Genomic DNA, 12,649 nt, shown 5'->3' on the forward strand with positions numbered 1-12,649 from the left:
AATCTGTGTTTATACTTTTAATTTCAGCCCTAGCAAACTAATGGCAGATATTTAATTAAACTAAATGAGGTGTAACAACATTGAGAAGCAATTTCAGAAACAACTGGTACCATAAACAGAAATAATCTTGCTTGGTTTGCATACTGACATACTTTTCATTGAGTGTAAAAATTTAGTTCAAGGAACAAGTAGTTTCATGACCTTTCAAATCCTCCTTCAGAAGACTAATAAATGCAAACCACTTGTTTTGGAGAATGTTTACAAAATGCTGCCAGCTCTGCATCGTCAGTCTCTACTAGACACTTGGTCAGTCTCCTATTCTCTACATGCTGACTGTGCAAAATGCAATCTGAATCAGGGCTTCTGTATGTCATGAGAAAGAGTACTCAGTGATGACATGTGCTAGCAAAACACATCCAGGTATTTTTTTATACAGCTGGAAATAATCTAAGGCTACCAGAAAATCAGCAAGCATGGGTTAGATACAGCTACAGGTCAATTTGCATAACAATGAAGCATCAGGGTGCCTGAAAAAGTGAGGAAGAAAAAAATTTTTATAAAGACCTATGAAGAGATGATCCATAAAGAGATAACCAGAAAAAATTTTTCTCAGTATGGTTCATAAAGAGATGATTAAAACTCTTCTCATTTCTAATTCCTTCAACTAATTATGTTAAAGTACATAAAAAATGGCAGTTGAGTATTTTAACCATGAACAAAATAAATAAACCTTGTCCCCAACCCCATCAGAATATGTAAGTTGATCAGATTGTATTTAACTACATTCTATTTTATAATATGCCTATATGTTTGTACCTATTAATGTAGTAAACTAAAATGTAGCATAAGATTAGTATAAACTAAAATATAGCATAAGATTAATATATGAAACAGAACAAAACAAAGCTGTTAGAGAACTACATTTATGTTGAAAGTGCTGCTGCTCTTGAACAAATTTACTCCAAAGTCTAGCCTAACCAGGTGGTCCCCTTGCTAACGCGTATCCCATCCCATCTGATGATTTGCCATGGGTGGGGTTTCCAATCCCCATGTACTCTCACCTAGTCCTCACTGCTGAATAACCGCCCCCCCGCCAACCCGGCTGCCATCCTCCTGCTCTAAGGCTCTAACACAAACCTCTTCTTTTGGCCATAATAAAATGACAAGTAACAGAAATGGGTCTTCTTTTTTTTCTTTCACATAAATTAAGGGGGAATTACTCATCAAAGATGAAAATGTCTACAAGTTGGTTATTTTTATTTGGTCTTTGTCTGGGAGAGGTATTTTTTGAGAAATGTTTTAGAACTCAGATTCTAGAAAAACTAAACTAAAAATACCAAAAAGGGTAATGGAGGACAAGCTTTGCCTCTTTCTTCCTCTCCAACTGCCACAATGCTCACTGTTTTCACAGTTGTGTCGGTTTATTAGTAAAATAAAACTTGATTGGACCAGGTAGCCATTTCTTTCTATTTTTTCCTTCCTTCCTTCTTTCCTTCCTTCCTTCCTTTCTCTCTCTCTCTATCTCTCTTTCTTTCTTATAACCAGACTGGCAGATCCAACCGTGCATACCGGAACGTGTATAGCAACCTTCTTACAGAGGAAAGAACAACAGTAAATACAGACTTCAAAAGTTCCTTAGATGAAAACAGTAGCTGGTTAATTTAATTACGTGAGGAAACTGCTGTGAATCAATCTTTCTTTAAAGTAAGTTACATGGATGGAAGAATTGGTATAAACTTCCTCAAACAGTGTTGAAAGCAAAATGACTTGCTTAACAATTTACTACAATGGCTTAGAAATTCGTCTTGATCTGCATAATCCAGGTGTTTTAAGACTGGTATAAGCGACCAATCAAAAGCCGGGAGACATGTTCTAGTCCTCACTCCATCTCAGAATATCGCTGGGCAAATCACTTAATCTTTCACCCTTAGCTCAAGGGGGGAGTTAGGATTAGCTCAGTGGGCCTCCACCCGGGGTTCTTTGACCTGAGAGAGTTCCACATAGTAAAGGTGGTTCATGAGGTATTTTCCATATTTCAAAGACCCCGAGAGAAATCATGAATCTATCTGAAACAACCTTGGAAGTGCAGTAAATTTTTCTTTTTGGTTACAGTCATATCGAGTTGGTGTAGTTACGTTAGCTATCTCATCCTAAATGCAATGTGTTTGGATCATGAGATTTACGAGAGAAAAAGATAAAAAAGGGTTCTTGATAAAGAAAAGGATGATCTTTAAGATAACTTGCAACTCGAAAATTTAATGACCTATGACTTCAGCATTCACATGGTGCTGAGAGAGGGAAGGGAAGGAAGATACAAAAAAGACCAATATTTATTGAGGAATTTAATAAATTTGTGCCAAGGAATGTGTAGGGTATTCTGAGTACATTATCTCACCTAATCCTTTCAGCAGGCCTGTGACTTCTGTACTTTTGCCTTCATTTCGGAAATGAGCCGTGTTGTAACTTTTACCACCATCAGCTGCCAGTAAGTAGCAGGGCTAGGATTCAGATTCTGTCTGCCTCCTTCCAGCATCCAGGTTGCTCTATAAAAACTCCTGCTATTAGTTAGCTCTTAGTAATTTCATTTTTCCAACTGGCAACAGGGTTGTGAATAAATGCTTTTTCCCGTCCCCAGCTGTCCTGCATGGCCTCAGTATGTTATGCCAACATAGCCTACAGGTCCAGACGCCCAGCCAGAAAGTAAAAGAACATCTAGGATGTGTCCTCAGTCACTCATCACTGACAACGTTGCTATGCCAGAAACTTTCCTAGCAAACAGCCTACTCATGGCTTATGTGGATGGGAGGGCACTATGCTGTGAACACAGGCAAAACTAAATGCTGTCACAAGTTCAGTAGAGTGAGGGAGAGAGATTTCCTCCTAATCTTCTCTTTTTCCACTGTCCCAGCATGGAGGGCTACAACAGTTCTTGTTCATTTCACCTCCTACTGATCTATAGGGTGCTACCATTAAGGTGCAGAGGAGAGGCTACTGAGATCTCCTAATTACTGGGACTGGAAACTTTCTTCTCTAACAGTACTTTGCAGTGAGATATCTTTATGTCAACTGATAGTATTTGTGTTGTCTCAAAGGCCCTTTTTTCTCCCGTCTATAGAACACTGTTTTAAAAAGGTATATATGGGAAATTTTTATCAGTTGCCCTTGCCCCTTCCCAAATGTATCTAAAACTAGAAAAATCGTTCTTTACCATACCTTTGTTAAAACTAGGAAAAGAAATAAAGAGCATTTTTTTTTCCTATACTACTTAAAATATACAAAGTCCAATGCAATGGGACACAACTCTAAAGTATCGAACCTAAGGCCAACAGTTTTCTAGCAGTCTAGATTAAGTTTAGAATCTGGTAACTAAAAATAATAGGAGGAAATAGACCAATGTGGCTAGAGACAAGATTGAAGGTTGATATACTTGGAAGAGTATAATTGTACTGGATTTCTCATTAGGAGGAAGCAGAGTCCTATGAAGACTTCACATTCCCCAAGAGAACCATATTTACACAATTAACAATTCTTTTGTTGGAAAAAAAGCTTTCATTATTGCATATGGACACATGTGGGCTGTGTAAAAAATATAAAAGATGTGTAACACACGGTAAACAGAAAGTAATGATCTTAAACAGGCCAAATCCTTGAACTCGTCATTAATAAATGTCTCTCCTGCATTCAGCTACCCGGGCTGCTGGGAGCCTGTTTTCTTCAAGTACTTCAAACACTGAAATCCAGGAACATTTATTATTTTAATCCATTACAGGCAGTGCTTGATTTAACTTTATTGGTTGTGGTGGTGGTAGTGGTTATAAGTGGGGGTACAGCAATGTTCTTTTACACATCATTTCAAAAGGGCTTAATTATATTTTATAGTTTGGGCCAGGAATTCTGCTTGTTTTTTGTCTAACAAGGTTCAAATGGAGTTCAGGTCGATGATGAATCAGAAGAAAAAGTCAGAGATGGTTATCTCTCTGAGATGAGCTCATCTCCCTCTACGAAAGGCTGGGCAGGTACACGATGTTCACTACACAGAGCACATGACAGTGCTTGACATCTGAAGCTGCTTGCTTATTAGAGGATTTTTAACACATCAGAAATGCAACTGAGCAGTTATCATCTTGATTTCTAAAGTAACTATCCTATGTATTTTAAAGATTTCCCATTAGAATCCAAAGCAGCTACGGTGACCACCTAGCACTAAAACAAAAAATGTATGTGAAGAATAATAATCATGTAAGACATTAAAAAAATGCACAAAGCTTTTGAAACAGAAATATTTAAATATCCCAGTAAATGTGTCTGAACCGCATTCATCTCCCAGTGGGTTTTTGACTTTTTATTTTTTTTTAAAAAAACATCAAATATTCCTGATCTGTTACCTCTCTTTCTAAGGGTGTGAAAAAAGATCAAAGATAATAGTATTAATATTGCCTATTATTATCCAAAATTCCAGCTAATCATATATTATTGTATGTAATAATTACAACAAGGGGAATAAAATTTGCATGGTGGGATTTCTTCTCCATCGTGTGTGATTTTTCTAAGAAGAGGACAAGAGAATTACTCTCCCAGATAGCATCTTATACATTTATGATTTTTATTTCCCACCATATTAGAGAAACAATATGAAACACTAGTTTGGAAAAAAGTAATGAGAATTTTATTTTTCTCCTTACTTCTCATTTAATTTTTAGAACTTCCTATTCTACTTCTTTTGAATGTCTCAACAGTCCTCAGTATACACAGGAAAATACCACTGCTGAAGAGAATCCATAATCTATAGGTAATTTAAGAGTAAAGTAAGAGGGACACACTAGTTCATCAGTAGCAACTTTGAACCTTGTTATAAAGTAATAAGAGAGAATCGGACCAGGATTAATAGTGGTACTCAGTTGTGAGGTGAGGGGTGTCATGTTTCACAGACTCTAGGCCATCTGTTCTGCCTGCCTCCATTTTACTTCTGCAAAACTATAAACGCACCTCTACCTCAGGGACTATAGAAAGGCATTAGAATTCTTCTGCTTTTCATTATCACAAGATTCAGTAACTCATTTCATTGTCAAGATAATCCCCTTTTACTCTTTCTTTTGCGCTTGCGGGGTATGCCAAAATGACAAATAAAATCCCAGATGTTAGAGACCCGATGAGGTCCCCACCTTTCCTTGAGTGTTGGGTTTACGCTACTTGGGATATAGTGTCAAAAATGACAGGACCCTGATGCCCACACCCAATATTCATTAAGGTTTGTTAGTGATTTGTATAGCTGTCTACAAGCTGTGCCTCCACTTCCGTCCTCAGTGGCAGCTTAAAAGTCAAGTGTGTCCTCCGGCTTTAACTGTCAAAGCATTCATCTCCTATTGTTCAGGCACTGGAAAGAGAAGTTATTTCTTAAAAGTAACAAAAGTCTTTGGGGTGTTGTAAATGGCTTGCTGTTGCGACATATTATTTTAGGTAGTCATATCTAATTTAATGTTTTATTTCCCCTTAGGCTTACTTGCATTTCTGCCGCATCCAACAGCTATGACAAGGCCTTAAGAGATTTTCCTCAGGAGATCCAGTTAACTATGGAATGAAAAGCTGGAGCTCCACTTTGTATCAATTAATGACCAGATTTCATTTTTTCAGTACATGAAAAAGAACTTTTTTCTTTATGTTTTATTGCTCTTGAATTCGGTGAACACGAGAAGAGGCATTTGTCTATGTGAAAAATAATGCAGCTATGCTTTCTTTCTATTTTTGTTTATACACATAGATAAGTACATCTGGATGACAGAGGCGGGGGTGGTGAAAGTTATTTAAACGACAGCTCTTAGACAAGGAGGAGTTCAGCTCATTGTTTTCTGCCATGGATGACAAGTCCCCTAAGTGCCTATGGATAGGGGATCCTTGCAACTTTTCTCCAATTTCTGACTAAAATGAGAACCAAGATGGCCTCACTTAGGCTCTTCCCCCAATCCTTTGTGCCACTGAACTTGTTCATATCCCATTTCCTTTTTTCTTATCTCCATGGAGTTTGCTAATCTAAGCATCCCTGAGCAACAGCGAGGCAGCCTAAAGCATAGCCATTCCACAGCCTGAATCGCGTACCCTCCTTTGCCAAAATCTAAAGGAGTGCCGCCCTAATACAGCCATAATTTATTCTGACAAGGGGAGCTAAAGTCTGCAGCTCACTCCCCACCCTGCCTGTGGAAAGTGCTACACTGTGTTCACAATTTATAGCTACACACTTATGGTTTCTCCAAAAACGACATACTTCAAACGGCAAAAAAAGATTGTGTTATGTGTGTAGGTGGGGGGAAGGGGGTTGTTTTTAAAAGAACACACTACAGAATGGGATGGATTTAATAGATAGCAAAAGAAAGACTATCAGCCTTTCCGAAATAAAAATGTTTCCGAAAATAAGATAGAATCTCTAAATGAGATTCATTTTGTTATTTTTTTCAGTATTATATACCAACTGAAAAAATCTAAGCATTACGTCTACTAGAATCAGAACTTCAGAGCCATTTTACCAAAGACATATGGGAGAACGTAAGTATTCTAGCAGAAATAAGAGTTAGGTTATTATAAGTCGCTGTTACACTAGCATCTGCAGAGTAGAATTCGGAAAAAAATTAAGTCCCTTGAAACTCTTAGTTTAGGGTCACAGCATAGTACAGAAGGCTAAGAAGAACTTGTGGATTTTTTTCTTTTTTAAATTGAAAATATTCAACCATTTCATATTGGTTCAAATGATGAGAACATTTCAGCAAATAATTTGTACATATTTTGTTGCAAAAACCAGTAAATGAATATGAAACCATCCTAGATGTAAGTGTATTGCCAGTGTCTTGGGAAGAAGATTAACCTTCCCTTCTCATGCTTTTATTATTCCCTTTCCCCCATACTCTTCCCATAAGCTTATGACAGTTTCGATGATAAAAAATACAATCATTAAATGAACTCAAATATTTTTTGTACCTTTCAGAAGTGAGGAAACATGCCTACAACACATTCCCCATTGTGTTTCTCTAAATATTACTTAGAACATAAGATTCCTCTGGCATTACAAATCTATTTCAGCTCCTAAATTAAAACTCATCTGGAAAGGACTGTTTTACCCTGTTTATATAACATTGTCACATAAAGAGTGTTAAAAAAAATATTTCACTAAAAATAGCTTGCGTAAGTTAGGGATTAGAGTAGTTTCTGCTGCTATAATTGTTCCTTTGTAGTTTTTTCCATGATGCTTTTGCAGTGTTTTTGACTGTGTTTATTAAAGTCAGCACATCAAAAAGGATCAAAGGGAAAGTAAGTGAGAACCAAAGAAACCCCAAGTGTGTTGTCTCATTGGGGAGTTATGCAGATTCGCATAAACAAGTGTAAATTGTTGAGGTTTTAATGAAAATTTTCTACAATTATTTTATCTTAAGTCATTCTATACAATAACATCTGTACAGCAGATGGCTATACTGTACCAAGGCAAAGCTCCTTTTTCTCTCTCTGTTTAATAGTACATCTGAGATGACTACTTTTGTCACTGTGCTCAATTTGGTTCGGCAAATAATTTGAAAAGTGCAGCTGCTGCAGATGGTCACAATGGTTATATAAACTGTAAAATCAAAGACACAGTTAGGTATTTCTGTATTAGATTCAAACTATAAAAATCTGACATTAACTAGGTTCAGCTCAAAGATATACTATAAAAGAGTTTAGTTCAATGCAGAACGATGTCACTTGCAGAATACAAAAAGAAATATAACTACTGGTAGGAGGGTTTTTTTTGTGGGGGGGGGTGTGTGAGGGATACTTTTTACCACTCATCAAAAATATATCTTGCATGTATATTTGAGTCTATTTCATCCAGGTTGAAAAGCATGACTTTTTAACGTATTCAACTATATAATGAAATTAATGTTCAAGGCATCAAAATGATATTTGGCTTTTAAAAAGTTTTGCTAAGCTATAAATTAAATTTTGAAAAATATGTGATAATCTTGCAATTATAATTTCCCTGAAATCAGCCATCAGCAATAGCTAGAACTTAACACACTCTTATTTTATTTGATTATAATTAATGATTATCTTGCTAACGTTGTTATCTTTTTAAACTGGGCATGCTGCTCCATGAAGAAGAAATGTAGAGAAAACAGATTTGGCACTCGTTATGTTCTCATAATAAAATTGTTCCCATTAAAGAGCTAACTTCAATTTGGTTTTGTTTGTTGACACAAGTAACTCCTTGAGAACGTTTGTTGGACACTACACATTACACTTATATACAATATGTCTTTGTAGGAGCTATAGTTTCTGTTTCTGTGTTTAACTAGATTGAAGGGCATAATTGTAAAAGGGATGGGGTATGTAGTTTTTCCAGGATGAAGGGGGGGAAAAAAAAAACAAGCTACAAAAGCAGAATGAGTCCGCTATCTTGTGGAGCTCAGTGAGAGGATTTTAACGACATTATAGAGATGTTTATTGAGGACAGACACCATTAAAAGTGGGTAAAATATGAGTAGCAAACGAATAAAACAAGACAGAAGAGGACCTAGAATTGAGGACAGTCCATTTAAATTCTTCCCCTCTGTTTGCATCCTAACCTTTTCCTGCTATGATTAAGGTACAACTGGAAAGGCGTGGGAACCGGTCAGTGTTGTCTGGGTTGCAATTTATTTGTGGATAAATCAGACACTGCAGCCTCCAGTGTTTCCTAGTCTTTCATGTCCCACGGACCTTACATTTTTCATTTCTAACTTTTAAGACAATAAAAAAAAATACAGTGCTTTTAGCTGGCTTGGTCACAAATATTTCTGGTGAGAAAGAAATAAATCATCCACTTTTTGGCCTAAAATTCATACTTCTCAACCATAAAACTTTTCCTTTATCTCTTAAACTACTGTGCCCAAACTGGCTATATGGAACTACGTTCCAGGGGGTCTCCAGCTGCCACTTAACCACTTTTTAGTAAGCAACTAAGTTACAGAGAGTTTTCGGATTTACTTTATCCCCTACACCATCCCTCTAGCCCCAATTCTTTCCTGCATATTAAAGTGGAAAAAAAGGTTTCCTCTATGCTACTTTTGCTTTTCAAAGTAAAATTTCTGGCATTGTGCCCTGGACTCCTACAGTAGCAGGTTCTGTGACTGAAAACTGCTACTTCCCACCTGTATCTTGTCTTTTCTCTTCCCCTCCTCCCATTCCTTCTGCCTACCATTTTTCAGTGTGAAAAAGCACATTAACATTTCCGTCATGGTAACAAAAGAGAAAGAGGTAGATGCCTGTTAATTTCTCACCTCTCTACCCATCAACGCCATCCAGTTTGCAGAGCCCCACACCACCTTGTGCGAGGCTAGGTACTGAAGCATAGCCTTCCTCTTCCAGGTACTGCTGGCATGGTCAATGGCATTGTCCTTGCCAAGTTGAACCTTGGTTTTTGCTACACTTTGTGTAGCATAGCTGCCACCTGAACAATTTCTCTCTTTTTAAATTAACTGTTACCAGTGACTTCATATAGTGCATTAGAATCATCTGTAGAGCTTTTGGAACACAGATTTCTGGGTTCCACGCCCAGAGTTCTCGATTCAGTAGGTCAGGGGTGGGGTCTGAAACCTGGCATTTCTAACGAGTTCCTAGGTGATGCTGATGCTGTTGGTTCTGCGACCATGCTTCGAGAAACACTGCTCTAAGGGTTCACAAAACTTGATACTCTACTGTTCCACTAAGCTATTTTAGGTAAAAATGAATTCAGAAGTGGATGATTTTACAGACATTTGTAGGAACATACCCGAAGAGATGGAAAGCAACAGATTCATTTAAGGTGATAAAATATTTAGGTTCAAAGGATGTGTTACAAACTTAGCTCTTAAAATAAGGTCACAAAAAATATCCCCCTCTGTAATGGTCCTTAAAACTTTTAACCTCTAAAAAAAACAAAAAACAAAAACAAAAAACAAAAAACTTTTAAACTCTACATAATATGAATCTTTAAAATTACGCATTTTCAGATGCCAACAAACCATATTATCATCTCCCTCTCCCCTTTTCTGTGACTTACCAGGTATTTTCTGTGTTGCTTTGACATTAAGGCTTCCACTGAGGGTTGACAAAGATGCTAACAGGCATGGTTTACTAGGATGGGGGACAGTTTCCATGGAGACCACAATCTGAGTAGTATGGACAGAAATTTTCTGAAAGCAAGAAACAGTTCTCCACATGTTTTCTTGAAATGGAATCTTCTGTGCTCCATCACCATGAACTTTAGATTTCGAAAATTTACCACGGTAACATTTTGAGGTTGGAAACTCATCCTTATTCAGTGAGGTGTCTGATGGCGCTGATGTCTCTTTGCTGTGTGTACTTCTTATCTTCTTTAATAAATTGTTTATCTGATCCAACTTGGTAAAACTCAGGTTTGCTTTCAAAGGCTTTGATATGTCCAAGTTGATGTCTGCTATAGAATTGAAAAAGAGAAGAAAATTACTGAAGCTCTGTCATTGAATAGAAACCCTTGCTTCCCTGTCAAGCTCCTGTTTAAGTCTCCCCACACTTGTACGGTGGACTCATTAGGATGCCAGGTGTTGGAATTCTTTCGCTCGTCATCTAACTGTTCTTCCCATGTAGTTACTTGAAGGACCACTTTCCCTGGACTACTCGCGTGCCTTCCATCGTGTCTCAATCCATGTGATTGTTCCTGATAGAGCGAAGGCCACGCGTGGACATCTATTTCTGCTCTCCCACTCTGAGCCAAAATTAAGCAGCTATTTGAGTTTGTTACTGGAACTGACATTCTTTCTTCCAAGGTAAAAGGACTTCCCCTAGGATCTAACACAATGTTTGACACAAATATAGTGTCAATAAATATCTGTCCAACTGACTAGCTGAAGTAGCCTTCCCTGCCCCATTCCCTGATCAAGTGTATGTAGAAAAGCTTTGCTTCCCCTTTGTGCCCTGGTGAGAACCAGGAGGGTCCCTTACATGGTTCCCTACATTCCACATTCTAAAACATTTAAACACCCCATCCAATGTAACGTGTACACAGAGATCTCTTCAAACCTACAGTCCATTTTATACGCACCATATACCAGGTGTTGTCCTTATTTGCTACTCAGCACCTGACATAGAGACTGACCAGCTTTTTTTTTTTTTTTAACTGACCAGCTTTAATTTTCTGTTTTTGCCTTCTTACTTCTGTTTTCATTATCAGTAAGACCTAAGACTATAATTGTTGTGAAGGCAGGGCATGTCATATGTCTTTATACCCAGTGCCTGGTACACTATGTCTCGCCTATGTTTGAGCGTACTGAACCTCACAGGTGTTCTTTTCACTGGAGACCGAGTATATATAAGACCCAATCCCATATGAAGCTAACGGCAAGGTTATTAAGCAGATAAAGTTAGTTTCTATATCCTTCTTCATAAGGAGGACCTCTTTTCACCTTCCTCAGGTGTTAGCACCTTAGAGTTTTCTCCTGGCCACCCATGTTCCCTCAGGCAATTCTTTTTAAGTGTGTCTTCTCATGTGATTCTTTAATTGGGCCCAGCAAAACTCGGAGAGTCCTGCTTCTGGCTAGGTGTCCACCAGAAAGGATCAGACATCTGAGTTACCCTTTGCAATACCAAAATGCTCCCTGCTCCCCATATTTTCTTAAACAGGAAAAAACACAGTAACTTAAAGGAATTGGGTTTTTTTTTAAACCTCCTATCGACAGGTTAACTCACCCACCACAGAATTTACCTAAAGTGTACAGTTCAATGGTTTTTAGTAAACTCACAAGATTATGCAATTTTTGCCTCTATCTACTTTCAGAACATTATCATCACCACAACAAAAATAATCCCAAACCACTTAGCAGTCCCTCCCCACACATTCCCTACCTCTAGCCTCAGGAAATCACTAATCTAATTTCCGTCTCTATAGATTTTGTATAAACAGAATTACATAATATCTTGCCTTGTGGGTCTGGTTTCTTTTAGTTAGTGTAGTAAAAGTTTTTAAGGTTCATTCCCATTGAAACATGTAGTACTTTCTTCCTTTTCGTGGCTGAATAATACACCCTAATATGGATACACCACATTTTGTTCATCCACTAACAGTTAATGGGCATTTCAGTCGTCTCCACTCTTTGGCTATTATAAATAATGCCAGTATGAACATTTATGTGCAAATTTTTATGTGATCATGTTTTTAATTCTTTTGGTATCTACCTAGGAATGGGATTGCTGGGTCATATTTGATTACAGTCATCTTAGTGGGTATGAAGTAGTAGCCCATTGTGATTTTGATTTCTTTCTTTTTTTTTAAGATTTTATTTTATTTATTTGACACAGAGAGAGACATCACAAGTAGGCAGAGAGGCAGGCAGAGAGAAAGGGGGAAGCAGGCTCCCTGCTGAGCAGAGAGCCCGACGCGGGGCTTGATCCCAGGACCCTGAGACCATGACCTGAGCCGAAGGCAGATGATTAACCCACTGAGCCACCCAAGCGTCCCGTGATTTTGATTTCTATTTCCCTAATGATGAATGATGTTGAGTGCTTTTTTTATTTGGTTATTGGCCATATGTATATATTCTTGGAAAAATGTTTATTCACATCCTTTGCTCATTTTAAAATGAATTATTGAATTACAGGAGTTATTATTGAATTGTAGGAGTTCTTTATATTCTGG

At 37.6% G+C, this 12,649-nt stretch overlaps 1 protein-coding gene across 4 annotated transcripts in view; it reads right to left on the reverse strand.

Annotated features, from left to right (window-relative positions):
- VPS13B (vacuolar protein sorting 13 homolog B) overlaps positions 1-12,649 on the reverse strand; it is a 763,452-nt gene that overhangs the window by 159,801 nt on the left and 591,002 nt on the right. For all 4 annotated transcript variants that reach the window (XM_047723595.1, XM_047723597.1, XM_047723594.1 and 1 more), the window contains one exon: positions 10,040-10,435. In XM_047723595.1, coding sequence (XP_047579551.1) covers positions 10,040-10,435 — 396 coding nt within the window. The remainder of the gene's footprint in view (positions 1-10,039; positions 10,436-12,649) is intronic.

This window comes from Lutra lutra, chromosome 4 (genome assembly GCF_902655055.1).
Source record: "Lutra lutra chromosome 4, mLutLut1.2, whole genome shotgun sequence".
In the NCBI taxonomy this organism is placed as follows: Eukaryota; Metazoa; Chordata; class Mammalia; order Carnivora; family Mustelidae; genus Lutra; species Lutra lutra.